The 21,272-nt window shown below is 38.3% G+C and overlaps 2 protein-coding genes across 7 annotated transcripts in view; one reads left to right on the forward strand and one right to left on the reverse strand.

Moving 5' to 3' along the window:
• TM6SF1 (transmembrane 6 superfamily member 1) overlaps positions 1-7,872 on the forward strand; it is a 31,373-nt gene extending 23,501 nt beyond the window's left edge. For 4 of the 5 annotated variants that reach the window (XM_078326894.1, XM_002749180.6, XM_078326895.1 and 1 more), the window contains one exon: positions 6,188-7,872. In XM_078326894.1, coding sequence (XP_078183020.1) covers positions 6,188-6,379 — 192 coding nt within the window. In that variant the 3' untranslated portion in view covers positions 6,380-7,872. Of the gene's footprint in view, positions 1-489; positions 768-6,187 lie in introns of those variants that run through there. The other variant, XM_035303953.3, reaches the window with a different exon arrangement.
• Positions 1-21,272, reverse strand: part of HDGFL3 (HDGF like 3) — a 100,912-nt gene that overhangs the window by 18,302 nt on the left and 61,338 nt on the right. The window contains exons 5-6 of one of the 2 annotated variants that reach the window (XM_002749183.8): positions 20,897-21,043; positions 3,831-8,938 (exon numbers count right to left, since the gene is read on the reverse strand). In XM_002749183.8, the coding sequence (XP_002749229.1) occupies positions 8,933-8,938; positions 20,897-21,043 (153 nt within the window). In that variant the 3' untranslated portion in view covers positions 3,831-8,932. Of the gene's footprint in view, positions 1-3,830; positions 8,939-20,896; positions 21,044-21,272 lie in introns of those variants that run through there. The other variant, XM_078326896.1, reaches the window with a different exon arrangement.

The following is a 21,272-nucleotide window of genomic DNA, read 5'->3' on the forward strand; positions in this document are numbered from 1 at the left end:
GCCCAAACTGCTCCCAGACTCCTGTATTTAATTCCAAACTCAGTGTTTTTACTTGCATGTCTCACTAGCATCTCAGATTTAATGTATAAAGTAGGACCTGATCTCCCCACAAATTCTCTTCCATTTTTTCTTTAGCTGTATAAATAGCCCAATTGCATCTAGCAACTCAAGCCAGAAACTTGGAGTAATCCCGAGTAGCTGGGATTACAGGCATGTGCCACCACGCCCAGCTAATTTCTGTATTTTAAGGGATGGGGTTTCACCATGTTGGTCAGGATGGTCTCGATCTCTTGACCTTGTGATCCGCCCACCTCGGCCTCCCAAAGTGCTGGAATTACAGGCGTGAGCCACTGCGCCAGGCAAAACCAACCAACCAGCCAACCAATCAAAAACTACCTAGAGTACAGGCTAAGGAAAAGAAGTCATGCTGCAACTAAACAATGCATAAGATCTGAATACTGAATTAGTTATGTGATGTTTTGTACTTAGCAAATACTTGCTTATGAAATGGAGTCTCCTCTTAGGGGAGTATCTGACACATTCATCACAGAAAGCACTTTCCAGCCAAGTGTGGTGGCTCATGCCTATAATCCCAGCACTTTAGGAGTCCAAAGTGGGTGGATTGTTTGAGGTCAGGAATTTGAGACCAGCCTGGGCAACATGGTAAAACCCCAGCTCTACAAATACAAAAATTAGGCTGCATGATGGCACGTGCCTGTAGTCCCAACTACTAGGGAGGCTGAGGTGGGAGGATCACTTGAATTCCGGAGGCTGAGGTTGCAGTGAGCCAAGATTGTGTCACTGTACTCTCCGGCCTGGGAGAGACCCTGTCTCTCTCCCCACCCCCAGAAAAAAGGCACTTTCTGTCAACTTCCATCAGCATCTTTGCTTGCTAAAATTGCCATTCTTATTTAGAAGCCTTATGCATTCATGATCCCACTAACTGTACTAAAACGTACTTTTATTGAAACATCTAGTGAACTCTCAAGAGTCTACTTAACTTAGTAAGAAAAAAAACTTTGAAAAGTTCTTCATCAGTATAGGCCAATGGAAGAAATACTGAATAGTGGCCGGGCTCGGTGGCTCATGCCTGTAATCCCTGCATTTTGGGAGGACAAGGTAGGTGGATCACCTGAGATCAGGAGTTTGAGACCAGCCTGGCCAACATGGTGAAACCCTGTTTCCATTAAAATGCAAAAAAATTAGCCAGGTGTGGTGGTAGGCATCTGTAATCTCAGCTACTTGGGAGGTTGAGGCAGAAGAATCGCTTCAACTGAGGAGGTGGAGGTTGCTGCGAGCTGAGATCGCGCCATTGTACTCCAGCCTGGGTAACAAAGCGAGGCTGTCTTAAAAAAAAAAAAAAGAAATAGTGAGTAGTTATTGGGTTCCTGATTTCAGACCATGTAATGCAGGAGTCTGCCAAATCTGCTGCCTTCAGAATCAAAAGATCAAGGAAAGAGTAAAAGACTGAATAAAATGAAACCAGGACACATTTTAGACCAGAGTTCCACTGGGGATTTACTAATAACCCGGCTATCTCTTCATACAAAATGTTAACCATAGGATTAAAGCTGCAAGCGTAATTTGAAAGGCATTATAGGCTGCTTAGATCCACTTATTAGCATTTCCTATCAATTGAAGCATTTTCTCTGCTAAAATATCACTGAAAAAGAAAAAAAAAGTTAGAGCCAGTAGAGTTCATATGGTTAGGAGCATAAGTTCTGGAGGTGGACTGGTTCATATTCTAGCCTGTTTTTGATGAGGATAATGACCAGGGCTACTTTACTTCTCTGATCCTCAGTTTCCTCTTCTGTAAAGCGAGGATAACAACAGTAGCTTTCTCATGGAGCTTCTGTGATGGTTGGATGAGGTAATATATGTAAAGGGCTTAGAACAGTCTGGCACATAACAGCTATGTGCTAACAGCTATCTTTGTTGCTATTACTACTGGTAGAAGACTCCCTGTAAGATTTTGGAGGAGAGATGCCTTATGTTACTCAGAAGATTAATCTGTAGACAAACTAATTAAATTACATGTATTGTATATAATTACCAAGAAAACAAAGAAACTGGGAGAAAGCTTTGGGACAGACTCACCAAGGGCCTGGTAAGGAGCCTGCCATCACACAGCCAGTGAAGCAGGTTCAGTTCCACTTCAGTCAGGTGCTGCCCTCAGGCTCTCTAACTCCCTGGCTATGTAGGTGCCATGCCGTGTCTTTTTCTCACAAAGAGATATGGATGCTTATGTGTGAATAATTTGATTGTGAGGAGTTGACTCTACTGGAAGTAAATTTATTTTTTTTATAATGTTTTAAAAAATTCAGACAGGGTCTTGCTATGTTACCCAGGCTGGTCTTGAACTCCTGGACTCAAGTGACCCTCCTGCCTTGGCCTCCCAAAGTGCTGGGATTACAGGAAGGAGCCATCACGCTTAGCCTGGAAGTAAATTTCATATGGTTTTTCCTTCATGGAGATGTTAAGAAAAATCTCAAAGTAAAGGTTCAGGAAGGACATGGATAGTTGGGATACTAATGCAAATCTCATTTTATTCATTTGTTTCTGGTGTGATTCACTGCTAAACATCTTTATTTAGTATTAAATCATACTGGATTTAACATCTTTATGCGCTTATTATCTTTTCATGGAGAAACTCATAGTAAAAAAGTCAAAAACAAAGAGCCCAGGTTTTCAACAAAGTGGAGCACCAGATCATGAATAGGTATTTTAGTTTTGCATTTGTGCAAGTACTTGGCACTGTCTAAGCATGTCACAAACATCAACTCATTGAACGCTCATAACAACCTATGAGGTGAGTTCCATACCTCATCCAAGGCTATACTGCTGGTTTGTGGTGGAGCTGTGATTTGACTCTGGATGTCCAGTTCCAAAGTCAATGTTCTGAAACCACTAAACTATGTTGCTCAGAAAACGCTAAGAAAAGGTAACAGTTCTGGATTAGCTATTTATACTATATTAGCCAAAGGGCCTAGCTATCGTCCCAGTGGGGGTCATCTTAGAGAATTATTCTGCCTATAACATTCACATGGACATAAAACACTCTTTCAGTTCTTCCTTCTGGAACGAGAATTGACTTTTTTAGTTATCCTTTACAGATTGTCTCTATACATTTAAGAAAACAGCTATTAAAATTTAACCTTCGTTCACCTCATGTCTCATCTGCCATTCCAATCATCTATTCTTAAATAAAAATCAGAGTATATCTCTTAATTATTTCTGTAATGTGAAAATGATTTAGAATGAAGTGGAAGAAAAATTATTAGGGACTCAATCTCACACTACTAAATTCTGGAGAAATATCTAGGATCAACAACTCATACCTATAATACTGGGCCTCCTGTTACTTCAGCAGCACTGAGTTCACTGAGCCTCCTGACCTCAGGCTGAGCCCTTCAGGTCCTGCCATGAGAGGTGCTGCTGGGAACATCACCCAGGAGACAACCTGCAGCCCCTTATTAGCTATGTGCTTGGGAAGGGAAGGAAACCTCCTCAGGTGAGACTGAGGTTTTTCTGAACTTCAGAACCCTGAACACTTAACATCTTATGCCTTAGGAGAAAGCTATGGTCAGGTGCTCGCTCAGCTGGAGGTGTGGCCACCATAAATATACCCATTAGAACTATGAGCAGCACTGGAAGCTGCACACAACTGGCCTCAGAGTTTTTCTCTCACATATAAACGCCTCTTTTGATTAAGAATGTTAAAATCTTTGTGTCTTGTTAAATAATTGTGAATAAAGAGGCCTACTAAAATACATACAAAAATAGAGAAATGCTTTGTAGATCCTTTTTGTATTTTGACAGTCACAAGTCCATTGTTGTTGAATGTTTATTGAGCTCTAACAATGTGATAGGTGCCACACAAAACATTAGACACAGTACCTGCCCAGTGGGCTTACAATCTAATCTAAGGACATGAATCTTTCTTTTTTTTTTTCTTTTTTAGACAGAGTCTCGCTCTGTCACCCAGGCTGCAGTGCAATGGTGTGATCTTGGCTCACTGCAACCTCCACCTCCCGGGTTCAATCAATTCTCCTGCCTCAGCCTCCCAAGTAGATGAGATTACAGGTCCCTGCCACCACGCCTGGCTAATTTTTTGCATTTTTAGTAGAGATGGGGTTTCACTATGTTGGCCAGGCTGGTCTTAAACTCCTGACCTCAGGTGATCCACCCACCTTGACCTCCCAAAGTGCTGGGATTATAGGTGTAAGCCACTGCACCCAGCCATGAATAATTTTTTAATTTTGCCATAAGTTTGCTGTTCACAAAAATGAGGTATTAACTGCACTGCTTAGTGCAGGAAAAGAGTCTATGGAATCACTGACTTTTTATGCAGGCTTCCCTATGCAAGTAGGCACAACTGTTCATGTTGTATTTATTCTCTCAAAGTATGGTTGGCATTTCCCCAAATTTGGTGATTTTGTGATGTGTACAAGCATCTATACAGACAGAACCACCAAACCCACATTTTTGTAAATCAGGGTTCAAATTTGGCCTCTAGTCCAGAAGAAAATGTTTGGTTATATATTCAGAAAAACACTACTATTCAAAATAGGCCCTAAGGAAAAATAGTATGGGAGCTATGCTCCTGCTCAGAGTTCCTAACATGTCCAGAAAGCGCCTCCTCACAGCAGCCCTGGAAGTGCTCTTTACTCTCAAGGTCTTTTGCCTTCAGAGCCTAGAGATGCAAATATATTTGCTGGGTTCTGCCTGGGCATCTACCCAGGGGAGGTGTATCTGAGGGCCAAGTCCTTTCAGTGCCTCATGGATCACAGTGCAGATAATCCACGTGTTGGTCCTTGGCAATACATCATGCTAATTTAATTTCTATCTCAAGTAGCAAAAATGCACCAGAGGTCTCCAGAATATATCAGGAATTTGTAAAAATGCAGCACATTAAAATATGACACTGATAAAAATTCATAAAGATGCTGCTTAAAAAAATTTGTCCTTTTCTTGTCACAGTGAAGTCAAGTGGTAACACCTTTATCTGTGAATCACTCAGCAGAATAAATTGGTTTCATATGGAAGGAAATGTAAACTAACTTACATGTATTTAAAGCAAATTATTTAGTTCTTCATTTTTGTTACTTCTATGCCTTCTTTACAGTACAGTCTTTTGTCTTTCATCCTGATGAACTGATAATTTACTACTTATTACATTTAGATTCCCAATCCTTCATTCATGTATATCTTGAATTTCAACAAGATATAAAAATGCAGACTCCAGAGCTGCATTTTATAATGATACAAGCCTTCTGAGGAAATTCTCTGACAGGAGCTTTTAATCCTGCTGTGGTCTATACTACCCTTTCCAATACAATTTTCCTCCGAGCTTATGAAAAATACAAAAAAAGACCAACTGGCACATTCTGAATGTGTTTTCTGAACAAGTATATAAGTAGAGAGGGAGGCCATTTTGCAAATGCAGATAATGCTGGCAAGTCATACTTCTAAATAAATTATAATTTGATTTGAAAAGGTTGCCTGCATGTACATTTACCATTTAACAAAGAGAAACCGAACTCCTACCTCCACTCAAGTTGGTAACAACCTTATCTTACAAACAATGCTTACTATTTTAAAAGCTGCAGAAAAAATACATGAAAAAATGAATAAACAAAAAATACATAGTGAAAGGGCTATGAACTCTTGCTCCAAGGAGTAGATGAAAGACTGATAAAAGAAGCTGAGGTCCCCAGTGCTTCCCTTTCAATAGTTTGTTAGGCTAAAAATATTTCAGTTTTTAAAAATTCTGTACTTTCTTCATTTTTATTGCAACACAATTTGTGAACCACAACTGAGTCTCTATGTAGGATCCTCAGGATGCAAATAAGAAAAAAACTTGACATTTTATTCAGATTTTTCTATTAGACTGAGCCACTAATGTTTGGTTAGGGGCACTTGGTGGTTATAAAACACAACTGGCATGAAAAAACCACACTAAATAATGTCTACTTTATTTGAACAGTTATATCAAGAATGGCCCTAAATTTAATCAATGACTAAATTTAATGAAAGACTCTGTACTGTTTGAAGGTATTTTGCCTGCAGGTGAGACTGGTTTTGAGGCACAGAAACGTAGCCTGAATGAACCATTCAGAACTCATCGTGCATCCAACTGAACATGTTTCATGCTTACCCGATTTTATTTTATTTTTTAATGCAACAGGCCCAGTTTTCTCACATTGGTGCTTCTCTTCATGCTAGAACTGCTTATGTCTACAGAGTCCCTGAAGAAGCAAAAATCCTTTTTTTAACATTAAACATAGCATATGGAGTTTTTCCTCAGCTCTTGGCCTATCGTTGTATCTACAAACCAGAGTTCTTCATAAAAACAAAGGCAGAAGAAAAAGTGGAATAAAAATATTACTTCATGTTCTTCCTTTCTAAATTACTGACTTTTGTTATACTGGTACTGATATTTTGTCCCATTTCACTCTCTTCCCATATATGAATGCTTAAGAATATGTACATTCTTGCTCTGCACTGTATATGTGAGCTATATGGTATTGTATGAGTACATTTTTTTTGAAGGAAAACTGCAATTCTTGAGAAACAGTTTGTATAAAGAAACAGAATCATTTGTGAATAAACCTGACCATCCATCTCAATATTCTGTTTGACATATGAAATAATTATAAGTGTAAAACATTACAATTTAGTGCCTACAACAGTGAGCATGAAATAAAACTATATTCAAGAGAATATGGCCTGTGCATATTAAAAAATTCAAAAGTTAGTGTAGATTGGAGAAATAACTTTTGCAATATGTATATGTTTCATTATGAACCTCAATATAAAAGGCAAATCAGAATATTTTTAAATGTTGTTTGAAAAATGTTTTCCAAAGGAAGGTTTATTATTTGCTGCTGTTTTAAGAAAATTACTTTTACTAATTTTTTATGTGAATTTAAATAGCTAAATAGCGATCAATAACTTTATCACTACCCTTAATGAACATTTGTTTTATTGGTGGCTGGAAATATTTCTATTGTATTTCAGGTATATTTTTAATAAAATTATTTTTGGCTTCTTATGAAGACAAATCTTACTAAAATTTGAAACATTTCATATATACACATAAAATTGCTTTTTAAAGAAAATCTGTGAGTTGTATATTCCAATTCAAAATGCCAACTACATTCCCCTTATGTTTCAGTGTGGGCAATGAAGAGGCTTTTTGAAGAATTAATTAAATTTCATTAATTTAAAGGTACATTTAAATATTCAAAATTAAAAAGTACCTTTTAAGGAAAAAGTATTAGTTTGACATTCCTACTATCTTTTTATGAACTTTTCACGTTTGGGATTGTATATTGAGTATATTAAAGAAAATCAGTACTTACACAATGAAAGAAACGCACCAAAAGTACAGCCACCTCCTCAGTGTGTCCTGGAATGATAAATGGATTGGTGCTTTCATACCCTTAGCTGCCATCATCATTATTAACGGCCCTAGGCTTTTAGATCTGCTCACATTTTCTCATGTTTTTATTAGCTCTCATCAAGAAAACCAAAAGAAAATGGGATATGGAAGTTACAAAATCTAGGGTCTACTGGGCTGGTAAATATGCATGTGTAAGCAAATCATGTAGTCATTTCCCCATCATCCCCCTCAGTGTTTTCAAATAATCTAAAACCCAGAGAGTGCTTAAAAAAAAGAAAGAAAAAGAAAACCCTCACCTGCACTTGATTCTATTGTCAGCTTGCTGTGAACAACTTTTGCTTTAATATATGAATTACATTAATACCTCACATTACATATATGAAGCCAAATTACACTAACTTAGTTTGCTTACAACCTCAAATCTTACTCCCAGTACACATTCCAATAAATTTATTCTGTAAAAACAATACATTTTTTTGTTTTTGATTTTTTTTTTTACAGTAAACTTTTCAACTACAAACCTTGAATACGCGAAAGATGTTCCAAGGACAAGCATTAACAAGATTGATAAAACTCAAACTGACTAAATGTGTTCTCACAATATAAGCTGGCATAAAAATAAATAAAATTCTCTATTATCACAATAGCAACAATAATGTACACATAATAATGGTTTGTGGATGAATATTAACTATTCTAATTGTGGTTTCAAAAGAACAGTTTATTTTAAAAGTCTACATTTAAAAGTCAATGCTTTGTCTGGTTTCCCATAGGGCTGTTGCGGTTTCTAGCTTTAAAATGTAAAATACCCACCTTGAGTGCTTAGCTCAAAATTGTATTGGCACTGGGAAAAAATAAATCATTGCCTTTATTTTGGAGTAACACAAAAAGACTCACTAACTTCACATATAGAAACTCAGTTTGTGTACATAACAATATGAATTTTGAGAAGTATAAGCTGTCAACTAGCTATTTCTAATACAGAATAGATATTTTACAATATGGTTAAACTTTACACATGGCCTCAAAACTGAAGGACAATTTTAATTTCGTCTTCAATATACCAACATTATGTATTTAGGATTTAGTTCCTGGGTTCTGTCACAGAGAGGAAATTCCATTTTTAAGCATTATCTTGAGTGGTCATCTAAAAATGTTAATTTATATTTAACTGAGTGTTTGGTGATAGTGGGGTAAAGGCAGGAAAATGATGATCATAACTGCCTTGATAAAAGGATCCTAGACATGTATAAGTCTGCGCAAAAATCTTGATAATCCTTAGTGGTTAAGGGCAACTTCATGCAACCAAATAACATGAAATTAAATCAGTAACTTTTAAAAAAGGCTAAAATGTCTTTTCCCCCCGAAACACAACAGAGAGGAATATGAATAATGTACATACAAACTGGGGTTCTGTCAATGACAACAAGGACTATGTGTTGGTTCTTATCAAATCCAAGAATATTAGACAACCAAACATATAACCTTCTTGTGGTTTCTCTTAATATGCAGCATTCATTATGGTAGTTAGGTCTGTAAAAAAAAAAAAAGAAAGAAAACAAGCCTTTAGATGATTTAGGATACTACCAATGAGAGCTATCCATACCTAGATAGTATATAATTGGGTTTTCTGAAATTTTAATATGCACTGCAGCATTAACAATACTTACTGAGCAAGAGCAGCTTCTGTGGCTTTGCTTTAGACCTGTCAGTGCAAAAAGTTAAAGGAAATACTAGGGTATTTTTAGTGCCCATAGAAAAAAAGAATAAACCCTGTCTACTGTCTGCTGGGGCAGAGTGCAGCAGTGTACATTCTGCAATTCTAGGATTATATTTATTGCTGGAATACATCATCAATGGAGAAATTGATATAATCTATCTTTGTGAGGACTGTGCTGTCAGAAAGAAAGGTAAGCTGTGTAAAATTTAAAAAGCACTTAGAGTGTGCATAAATTAGTCCTCAGAATATTTACAACTTAATTACTTATGACAGATGGCTCAAACAAATATAAGATTTAATTAAGATGTACAAAATTTTTGACTTCATGCGTTTGAAAAAAAAACATAAAGGATAAGAGGAAGCCTAGGTTTCTTTTTAAAATTAAGATGGCATCCATGTGACAAAGAGAAAAATAAAATATTTGTTTCATAAAATAATTATATTTCTATTTGGGTCCCACTTTAAATTGTGACTGGTTCTATTTCCCCAAAAGGATGCTATTTTTTTTTCCTCATCATTAACCCAAATATATTAAACTCCCTAGTAACACCCTCATGGGATGAAGGAAAGAGGGAACTCAGGCCTCAAATATTTTTTTCTAAAAACAGCCAACTTCCACTCTTCATTTCACTAAACGAATGAACATGTTTGTAAGCACATGTGCCCACTCATGGGTATGTTCTCATTTAGACAGCCAAAATGTATACTAAATGGTATATATTATAATAAATGATTCCAGTACCTTCAAAGGAGAAGAAGTTTCCAAACCTTTCATCCCCTTAAGATGGCAGAAATACACTTTTTAGCCTTCTGTCCCTACCAAAATTGGGAAGTGAATCTTGAAAAAAAAATTTTTTTTTAATTTATGAACTTGAAAAGTGGAATGCCTGGTGACTCCTAATTATTTCTTAACAAAAACACCAGTTAGAAGATTGTATTCACAGATACTTTGGAGGATCTTCCTCTCTTGTGAAGGAGGAAGACACCCATTAGAACAATGAAACATTGTCAGTCAACCAAAAAACCTTTTTTTTAAAATACAGAGTCTCGCTCTGTTGCTTAGTCTGGAGTGCAATGGCCCAATCTTGGCTCACTGCAACCTCTGCCTCCCGGGTTCAAGTGATTCTCCTGCCTCAGCCTCCTGAGTAGCTGGGATCACAGATGTGCACCACCATGCCCAGCTAATTTTTGTAGTTTTAGTGGAGACAGGGTTTCACCATGTTGGTCAGGCTGAACTCCTGATCTCATGATCTCCCTGCTTCGGCCTCCCAAAGTGCTGGGATTACAGGCATGACCCACCATGTCTGGCCAGAACCTTCTTTAACAATATTTTCTTATGATTACTGTGAAAGGCAATAAACTCTTATGTTTACCTTGGTAGAACACTCATAGTAAAAACTACTCAATTCACATTAAAGAATATTTTTGGGACAGGTGGTCCCATGGCAGCCTCAGAGTAGAATTAATATCCCAAACAAAGTGAAGGGAGCCCCAAGAATGTGACTACAATTTTAAAGACATGCTTTTTTTGGGTCTTTAAACAAGGTGCCGTCAAATGGGTTTGTAAAAGCAAATTACAAAATTTGAGATTAAAAAAATTCTCAAACCATAATCACTCTTTGCATACATGTATTGAAAACTGTATCTTGCTAATTCATCATGGTATATATTCTGGACATGGTACTCTGTCTCCTAGGTCTGAAGTCTCCTCTGAGTAAATTGTCACAAGTGGTTCCTTATGCACTGGTTGCCATTCACCCCTATAGCAGGTAACAGCTGGAGAATCCAATCAGATTTTCTCTGGAGGTATCTAAATGTGAGGCACACTGAGAGGCTGTAGGGTGGCAGCGAAGCTGAAGGATACCCAGAACACTATAAGCAGAAGCTATGAAGCAATAGAAGCCATAAGGATCTTTTCAAGAAGTACCATTTTGACATGAAGGAATGTCAATATGGCTATTCAGATGTGGCAATTTGGCATATTGTAAAAAATAAGTAACTTATTACTTCTAGAAAAACAATTAATTTGAGCATTTAGTGAAAATTAGAATTTTGAATCCTCCATGACTGACAGTTTTCCAATACTTAAAGACTTTATTTTTTTAATAGACAGGGTCTTGCTCTGGTGCCCATGCTGGAGTGTAGCAGTGTGATCACAGCTCACTGTAGTCTTGAACTCCTGGCCTCAAGCTATCCTCCTGCCTCAGTCTACCAAAGTGCTAGAGTTACATGTGTTAGTCACTGCACTTGGCCCAATACTTAAAGACTTTTCTGATGAGAAAGGTAGTGATATTAAAAATGTGATTAAAAATATTTTATACTGAAATGGGTTAATATTTGGAAGACCCAAGTAATTCAGAAAACCTATATTTTCTAAACAGTGGTAAGCTATTCAAAGTACCAGACAGATCAACAAGCGTATGGAGAAAAGCACAGTATCACTGGTCATCAGAGAAATGCAAATCAAAACTGTAATGACATACCAGCTCACACAACTCAATGGCTAGTACTAAAAAGTCAAAAAACAACATGCTGGCAAGGTTGCAGAGAAAAGGGAATGCTTATATGCTGTTGGTAAGTGTAAATTAGTTCAACCGTTGTGGAAATCAATATGGCAATTCCGCAAAGAGCTAAAAACAGAAATACCATTCAACCCAGCAATCCCATTACTAATTATATACCCAAAGGAATATAAATCATTCTACCATAAAGACACATGCATGCAAATGTTCACTGCAGCACTATACAGAATAGCGAAGATAAGGAATCAACCTAAATGCCCATCAATGACAGACTGGATAAAGAAAATGTGGTACATATATACCGTGGAATACTATGTAGCTATAAAAAAGAGTGAGAGCATGTGGGAACACGGATAGAGCTAGGGGCCATTATCCTTAACTAACACAGGAACAGCAAACCAGATACTGCATGTTCTAACTTATAAGTGGAAGCTAGATGATGAGAACTCATGGACACAAAGAGGGGAAGAATGGACACTAGGGCCTACTTGAGGGTAGAGGGGAGGAGGGAGAGGATCAGAAAAAATAACTATGGCATACTAGGCTTAGAATCTGGGGTAATGAAATAATCTGTACAACAAACACCTGTGACATGAGTTTACCTTTATAACAAACCTGTACATGTACCCAAGCCTAAAATAGAAATTTAAAAAAGGCAAGACTATTAAGATACTCATACCTCTATTTTTGAATTACATATCTGTATAATACCAGATTTTCTTCATATACCGTCAACCAAAATTACACATTACAACAAAGAGAATACAGAAACAGATATGAGGATCTAGCTGTCTTCTATCAAATCAGATATTAAAAAGATTTGCAAAAATGTAAAAATGTCATTCTGCAAACTTTTTAATGAAATGTGCTATTTAAGTAATTATTATTATACTAAGTGAATTAAGTATTTTAAAAATTTGTTATTTCTAATTAAATAAATATCATTAGTGATATAACACATATTAACAAAGCTTGTTGAGGCCCTCAATAACTTTTCTTTTTTTTTTTCTGAGACCGAGTCTTGCTTTGTCGCCCAGGCTGGAGTGCAGTGGTGCAATTTCGGCTCACTGAAACCTCCACCTCCCAGGTTCAAGCGATTTTCCTGCCTCAGCCTCCCGAGTAGCTGGGATCATAGGTGTACACCACCATGCCTGGCTAATTTTGTACTTTTAGTAGAGACAGGGGTTTCACCATGGTGGCCAGGCTGGTGTTGAACTCCTGATATCATCTGATCTGCCCGCCTCAGCCTCCCAAAGTGTTGAGATTACATACAGGCCACTAAAAGGGGGCCAGGTGCGGTGGCTCACACCTGTTATTCAAGCACTTTGGGAGGCTGAGGCGGGTGGAACACTTGAGGTCAGGAGTTTAAGACCAGCCTGGCCAACATGGTGAAACCCTATCTCTACTAAAAATACAAAATTAGCCGGGTGTAGTGGCATGTACCTGTAAACCCAGCTACTTGGGAGGCTGAGGCAGAATTGCTTGAACCCAGGAGGTGGAGGTTGTAGTGAGTAAAGATCAAGCCACTGCACTCCAGCCTGGGCGACAGAGTGAGACTTCATCTCAAACAAACAAGTAAACAAGCAAGCAAACAAACAAACTTTTAAGGGTATTAAAGAGGTCATGAGACCGAGAATAAATGATAGTAAATGGAGAGAGGTAAGACTGCAAAGATAAACTGGGGTCCAGGTGTGAAAGGCATTATATAATGGAATAAGAAACTTAGACTTAATCTCGTGGGGCACTGGGGAGACATAAAGAGGCAGCCACTATATTGTAGAAAGAACAGGTTAGGGGTCAGAAGAATGGCCACTGGTAAACAGTTACACTACACATTGTAGCTATCATCCCAATATTCTATCCTCTGTCCTTCCCTCCAATTGTGTGGTAGCTTTTTTTTTTTTAAATGATTTAGTGATTTAAGACTTTATTGTCAATTGAGGGTATGTATTCCAAATAATCCCTAGTAAATATAATGGAATAATTACAAATTATAAGTCCAAATTCACCGATACTGCACAGTTCTCAGATTTTCCCCTCCACTGACTACCAGGCAATCATCAGCACCAGACAAGGCTGCCCACTGCTAGTATCTTTCACTGCAGTCTTCCCAGGCTCAGGCAATTCTCCCACCTCAGCCCTGCAAGTAGTTGGGACTATAGGCGGATGTCACAGTTGTGTGGTACCCTTGTGATTTAGGGACTTGAATCCAGCTACACAGGTGTGGAGAACCTGAATGGTGTGAGCCAGTTCTAATCCCCTTGTATCAGAGGTTGGTTTAGGGATGGGTAGGCTTCTGATATAGTCTCCAACGATTCCTGCCTCCAGAATCTCTACATCACATTCTTGTGTAATTCCTGCCCCTTGAGTATAGGCTGGACCTAGTGACTTGCTTATAATAAACAGAATCAAGCAAAAGTGATGGGATGTCACTTCTGAGATTAGGTTACAAAATACTGACTTTTCTGTTTGCCAGCACTCTCTTTTGCTGACACTTTACTGCTTACTCTGATGAAGCCAGCTGCCATGTTGTGAGCTGCCTCATAGAGAGATCTGTGGGGCAAGGCATCAAGGGAGGCCTCTGGGTAACAACTCATGAGGATCTGAGGCCAACGGTCCAACAACTGTGAAGAGCTGAATCCTGCCAAGAACAATCTGAGTGATCTTAGAGGAGGATCCATTCCCAGTTAAGCCTTACGATGATTTTAGTCCCTGCAAACACCTGGACTGAATTTTGGTATCTCAGTTCCTTTTGGAAGAGATCCAGAGAGAGGATTCAGCAAGTTGCACCTGAATGGACTCTTAATACACAGAGATGAGACAATAAGTGCCACTTCTAAGTCACCAGATTTCAGTTACATGGCAATAGGTAATTAATAAAGCAGGTGTAAGCCAATTAGTGTGCAGTGTCCTCCTGGCCACAGATGAGTAACTTCCACCTTCTAGCCACATCAATCAAAGAAACTCCAAGTATTCTGGATAAGGATGCCTCCTTCTTTCTGTTCCTGCTACTAGTGGCAGGTGGGAGGAAGTACTCAGAGAGCATCTGGGAGCAAAAAGGGACCCCTTGTAAGAATCTCTTCTTTCTTTACCTTAACAATATGCATAACATCAATCCATCACCTACTTTGAGGCCATCAGGCTTTTTATCATTATGCTCTTTATCCCCACTTACTTTGGATACTACAAGATGGGCTCCAGGGCACTCACCACTTCCTGGACTGATATCCCCAGTCAGCTTTGCACAGGTCCTTTTATGGCCTTGTTTCTTAATAGACTCCCCCTCCCCATTCTTTATTCTCGTCTACTGGGCCCCCTGAAAACCACAATTAGCCATTAGCAAAACTCCTATATTCCCAATTTGAATTTCCAAGATACTCCACTCACCAACTTGTTCTAACTAAAACCTGTTTTCTTCTAAGGACAGTGCTGCCTCTTTCCCTGTAACTGTCTGAAATGGTAACTCTGTTCTCTCCCACAGCTCTTGTACTATTACTTGCCCTGGAGATGGGGAAGGTGTCCTCCTTGCTCCTCACTACTATCTATAAGCTATTTGTTCTTTCCCCTGTGCCCTACATTCCCTGAAAATAAAATCCTCCTAATTTTGAATCTCAGTGTAAGCTACTCCCCGCCTTGCTGCAGTCATCTACAGACTCCCTAATTGTCTCCTTACTTTTTAAAGATTTCACTTCTGACCTCTGTTATTTACTGTAATTCCTGTGATTTCAATATTCATGTAGATTATCTTTGTAACATTCTGGTATCTCAGTTCCTTGGTGTCCTCTCTGCCAAAGATCCTGTCTTCGAAGACTCTACCTTTTTCACTCACTCCCATGGTTATTTCTTTTTTCCTTTTCTTTTCCCCTCCGTCCTTCCCTCCTTTCCTTTCTCTCTCTCTCTCTCTCTCTCTCTCTCTCTCTCTCTCTCGTTTTTGAGATGAAGTCTTATGCTGTCGCCCAGGTTGGAATGCAGTGGTGCGATCTTGGCTCACTGCAACCTCTGCCTCCCGGGTTTATGTGATTCTCGTGCCTCAGCCTCCAGAGTAGCTGAGACTACAGGCATGCACCACTGTGCCCTGCTAATTTTTGCATTTTTAGTAGAGATGGGGTTTTGCTATATTGGCTAGGCTGGTCTCGAACTTCTGACCACAGGTGATCCACCTGCCTTGGCCTCCCAAAGTCCATGGTTCTTTCTTAAGACAAGTGATTCACAACCACTGGGAGTAACTGTATATACTGTCTTAAGCCGCTGTTTTGAAAGCAAAATTATCTAGGCATTTTAGGTTATTATTCTGCTGGTATTTAATGCATGGGGGCCACTGTCTTGTGATGTAGACAGTGCTTGTACAATGAAGAATTAACTGTCCCACTCGAAATACTAGTAGCACCTGCACTGTCTCATTAACTACTGCAAACTTTCCACAATTCTATTCAAATATCTCACTCTTCTATCACCATTTATATTTCCAGCTCACTCCTTCTACTTGGTACTTCAACTCCAATAATTCTTTGATACTCAAACTCTGTTGACTCTATCCCTTCCTCCTTTACATCTTTCCTCTTAACATATGTTGGATTCCATGGTTCACTGTTATAATCCTTGTACACATCCTTGATTTCCTGGCCTCTAATCTCCTTTACTTTACTCTCTAGGAAGACCCCAATTCTAGTTAAATTGAATTCTCTGTCCTCTCTGTGACTGCATTATTGAATATGCCTGGAGAAAAACACACAAGTATTATGACTGCTCCCACTTAAAATTCAAGACCACTGGCCTCAAGCAAGCCTTCATTCATTCATTCATTCATTCATGTATTTGACAGAGTCTTGCTCTGTCACCCAGGCTGGAGTGCAGTGGTGGGATCTTGGCTCACTGCAATCTCCACCTCCCAGGTTCAAGTGCTTCTCCTGCCTCAGCCCTCCAAGCAGCTGGTACTACAGGTGCGTGCCACCATGCCCAGCTAATTTTTTGTATTTTTAGTAGAGACGGGGTTTCACCAAATTGGCCAGGCTGGTCTTGAACTCCTGACTTCATGATCTGCCCGCCTCAGCCTCCCAAAGTGCTGGGATTACAGGTGTGCGCCACCATGCCCAGTCAAGCAAGCCTTTATTATTGCCTGGCAATTCAACTTCATTTTCCAAGTTCATTTATTTTCTTATTCTTCTAAATGACTATTTTGTACCTTTCTTCTCTCTTGAATCTTCCAATATTTTTCCTATTCTTACTTTTAAATGCGAACCTTGTTCCCTAAGAAAACAGAAGCAATCAGGTAAGAATTTCTACAAACTCAAGTATCTACTTACCTGTATCTGTGCCCCAATACTCTGCCTTTCCTTCTGATTCAATGGATGAACCATCCATCATTCAATGGATGAACCAACCCCTCCAAATGTGCACTAGATCTTACACTTTCTTGCTTTTTTTTTTTTCAAATGGAGTCTCACCAGGCTGGAGTGCAATGGCCCCTTCTCAGTTCACTGCAACCTTCACCTCCTGGGTTCAAGCGATTCTCCTGCCTCAAACTTCTAAGTAGCTGGAACTATAGGCGTACACCACCATGCCAAGCTAATTTTTATATTTTTAGTAGAGACGGGTTTCACCATGTTGGCCAGGATGGTCTCGAACTCTTGACCTCATGGTCTGCCTGCCTCAGCCTCCCAAAGTGCTGGGATTACAGACGTGAGCCACCATGCCCAGCCCTACCTTCTTGCTTTCTAAAGGACACTGCTTCGGCAATTCTTTCTTACATTAGCATTTTGTGATCATTTCCAACTTGGATCATTCTTACCAGCATATGCAAATTCTCCCATCAAGAAAAAAAGCCCTTCCTTGACCTTCTATCCTAGACTATGACTATTAAATATTTGAAAATTAAAATTAGGCAACTAGCCCTACATGATGTCAGGACTCATTAGAAAGCTACTATAATTAAGAGCGTGTAGTATTGCCCAAAGGAACAGTATTAGAGAACCCAGAGAGAGACCTATGAATATATGACACATGCACTGCAGATCAGAGAGAAAAGGAAGGACTATTCAATAAATTGTGCTGGTTCAAGTGGTTATGCTTAAACAAGACAGAAAAATGCTAGCCATAAAGAGGAAAGTTTGATAACATTGACTACAATACAATAAAGTTTAAAAAGCCTGTTCACTAAAAATGTCAGAAAGAAATTGAATAGACAAGCCATAAACTTGGAGAGGATATCTGCAAGGCATGTGACAATCCATGTGAATTAGAATCCAGAATATGTAAAGAAGTCCTACAAATCAGTAAGAAATAAAATTCAATAGGAAAATGGGCAAAACCCAAAACAAGTACTGTATAGAGAAGGAAACATGGGTGGTCAATAAACATGAAAGAAAGCTCAACCTTATCATTCATCAGAGAATTGTAAATTAACACTATAATGACCATTTTGTACTCATTATATTGGCAAAAATTAAAAAGCCTGACTATGCCAAGTTAATCACAGAGAACTCTTCTACACCACTAGTGAGAATGTCCAACTACTAAGGAAAATAATTTGGCATTATCTTGTAAACTTGAAATCCATCAACTCATGACTCAGTATTTTCAGTTCTAGTTATATATCCTAAATAAATTCTTGTACATGTATACTAGGAGACAGGCATGAGAATGTTCACAACCACACAGTTCATAATAATTGCAAAAAGCTGGAAACAACCCAATTGCCCATCCATAGGAGACTGGATAAATAAGTTGTGGTATACCTATGAAACTGAATATTATACAGTAGTTAAAATAAATAGACCACTGCTACCATAACCACATGACTCTTGGAAAAATAGTGCTGAGTGAGTATCCTAAGTTTTTAAAAAGCTAAAAATAAGCAAAATTAAATAATATACTGTTTAACTATATACCTATATGTTATAGGCTAAAATTTTAAAAAGAAAAGGAAATAATAAATACAACATTAGTGCTCATCTCTGGGTAGGAAGATGGGACTGGAGAGAATATGTAAATAGATACAAGTTAATTGTTATGTTCTAGTTTTTAGGTTCAGTATTAGGGTCACTTTATAACCTTATATTTATATATATTATTTTATATATAACAAATATATCATTAAAAATAGGTTGAAAATAAAAGAATCTCAGGCTCTTGCTTCCCACTTGAGCTCTTACAAGCTGTGTGATCCTAGGCCAATTCTTCCTGCCTCAGTTTCCCCAACTAAAAAGCAGAAGCAATACCTGCACCTATCTCGTGAAGTCTGTGGGAGGATTAAATGAGATAATGCATGCAGAGCATGCACAATATGTGGCATATAGGCTACTGGTGCTAGATAGTAGCAGCTATTATGTTCTAAGGTGCTTTTAAGAAGAAATGGTTTTATTAGTGGCTGGAACAATGAATCTACAAAGCACAGGATATATAGAATGAAAAAAGTCATCAGTAAAGTTGAAATCATGTGAATGGATAAGATGAACACAAGAAGTTTTCAGAGTAGAAGTGTGCCAAGTCAGACTGAAGAAAGGAGCTCTAGAAAGAGACTGAGAAGGAAAAGGGAGAGGAAACAGAAGAGATTGGTAACCTGGAGAAGTCAGGAGAAGAAGTGTCTAATAGAATTAAATTTTGCAGAGGTAAAAATGAAGACTAAAAGAGACACTGGATTGGGCAAGGAGAGGATCACTAGGAACCTTTTCAAGAGTTATTTCAATGAAGTAGTCAAAGAAGAAATAAGAATGCAATGGGTTAAGTCATGAGTTGGAGGTGAGGAAATGGAAACTGGGGGAAAAGATCATTCTTTTTAAGAAGTTTAGAGATAGAAAAGTGAAAAGGGTAGAATATAAGATTAAAGGGAGATATCATCTAGATTAATGGAGACCTTAGGCTGTTTATAGGCAGAGGGGAAGGAGCCAATGGAAAAGATTTGGTATAGAAGAAGGCGACAAATGATTGGGTGTGCTTTGAAGAAAACAGAAGGAGATATTCTAAACCCTGACAATAGAAAGATGTAAATTAGTGCTTCTCAGACTTTCATGTGCATATGCTTTACTTGGAATTGAATTAAAATGCAGATTCTGATTCAGTATCTGGAGTTTGGGGCAGGCCTGAGATTCTGCATTTCTAACAAGCTCCCACATAACGTTGATGCTACTGGTTCACCAACCACATTTTGAGTATTAAGGGGGTAGGACAACTCTTTGTTACAAGAAGTGCATCTAGAAATAAGTTTGATAGTAAAGGGAAGATAAATTATTGGAGTTGTTGTTATTTGCATATTGAAGCTGCCTGACATACAGGTAGCAGGTGGAATTAAAAGAAAATCAAGTGAGCCAGGTGTTCGAGTTCTCAGTGACTGTTTGTTAGCAGGTATATGTCCCTGGGATGGCTGCTGGCAAAAGTAGTAACAGAGGACTACTTATTAGAGAAAAGTCAAGAGGATGAAGATAAGCAGAAGACAGAGCAAGGCTGAGCTGGGTGAGAGGAATAAGAGAACAATCAGAAGCATAATACTTTGTATAGATGACTGGGATGAAGGAGGAAAAGAGTTTAGAGGTAAACAATACTGACGTGAACAGGTAAGAACTCAGGTGAAACCAGATAAATTTCTTAGGTCATTATTTTTAAATGATTTGACATTGTCTAACTAGTCTTCACGCAAAGACTAATGGAAAATGCCTAGGGGCAAAATTTGCCTTCACCATCACTTTTTTACAAAGGTGGACTTACCTGTACTCTGAAGTTTACAAAGGTTAACAAAAGTTATGGAGTCAAAGTAGACAAACTTGTCCCTAGGGGTACTTTTAAATATCAATACTCAAACATAGCTTGCATATTTCAAGTCCTCATGGGTACACTGAATTACATACTGCTTCTGGGAAAGCAGCAGCAGTATGCAATACCCTATTTTGAACATACCATCGATTTTGTAATAAAAGAAATACAACTGTTGAATTTTGAGGTGGCATTTCATAATTTCAGCATTTCACACCGTACTTTAAAAAGACTCTGAAGTTACAGAAGTTAGTATAAAGAAGAATAAACCTGTTCCTAGAGTTTCAAATTGACAGGCAGGTGTAATTCTCACTTGGCTCTTTTGTTCTCAGACTCTAAGAACTTAATAGATTATATTAAAGAGCTGAGTGGATACATATAATAAGGCTGAAACTACTTCTCCATTTATTATCACAATGTTTACTGATGCTTACATATGGATGTTGAATCTGAAGCAAAATGTCTTCTAATACAAGGTAAGAGAAATTATAAGCACATCCTTACCCCTTCACTGGTTTTCTGCAAGTCTGAAGTTGTGTTTCTTGTGTCATTGCCCGCATCTCCACCCTCAGAGCTGCTTTTGTTTTCCTCTTCTTTGCAGTCTTTGTCATCTTCATCTCCTGGAGATTTCCGGGACTGTTTAGAGGATTTCTAAATGTTTAGACAAGTTAAATATTATAGTCAAATGCAGAAATCCAAATGTACAAATAAGAGATGCAGCAGTAGCTGACTTGTGTCTAGTCTTTGTGGTTGATAGAGGATATACTGATGCAACATGTAGTATGCGAAGGCTGTGGTAGGTGACATTGGACAAATCATTTTACCTCATTGGGCCTCAGTTTGATTAGCTGGAAAGAAAGCAGAAGTGGGCTAGGAGGCC

Source organism: Callithrix jacchus, chromosome 6, assembly GCF_049354715.1.
Source record: "Callithrix jacchus isolate 240 chromosome 6, calJac240_pri, whole genome shotgun sequence".
Taxonomy (NCBI): domain Eukaryota; kingdom Metazoa; phylum Chordata; class Mammalia; order Primates; family Cebidae; genus Callithrix; species Callithrix jacchus.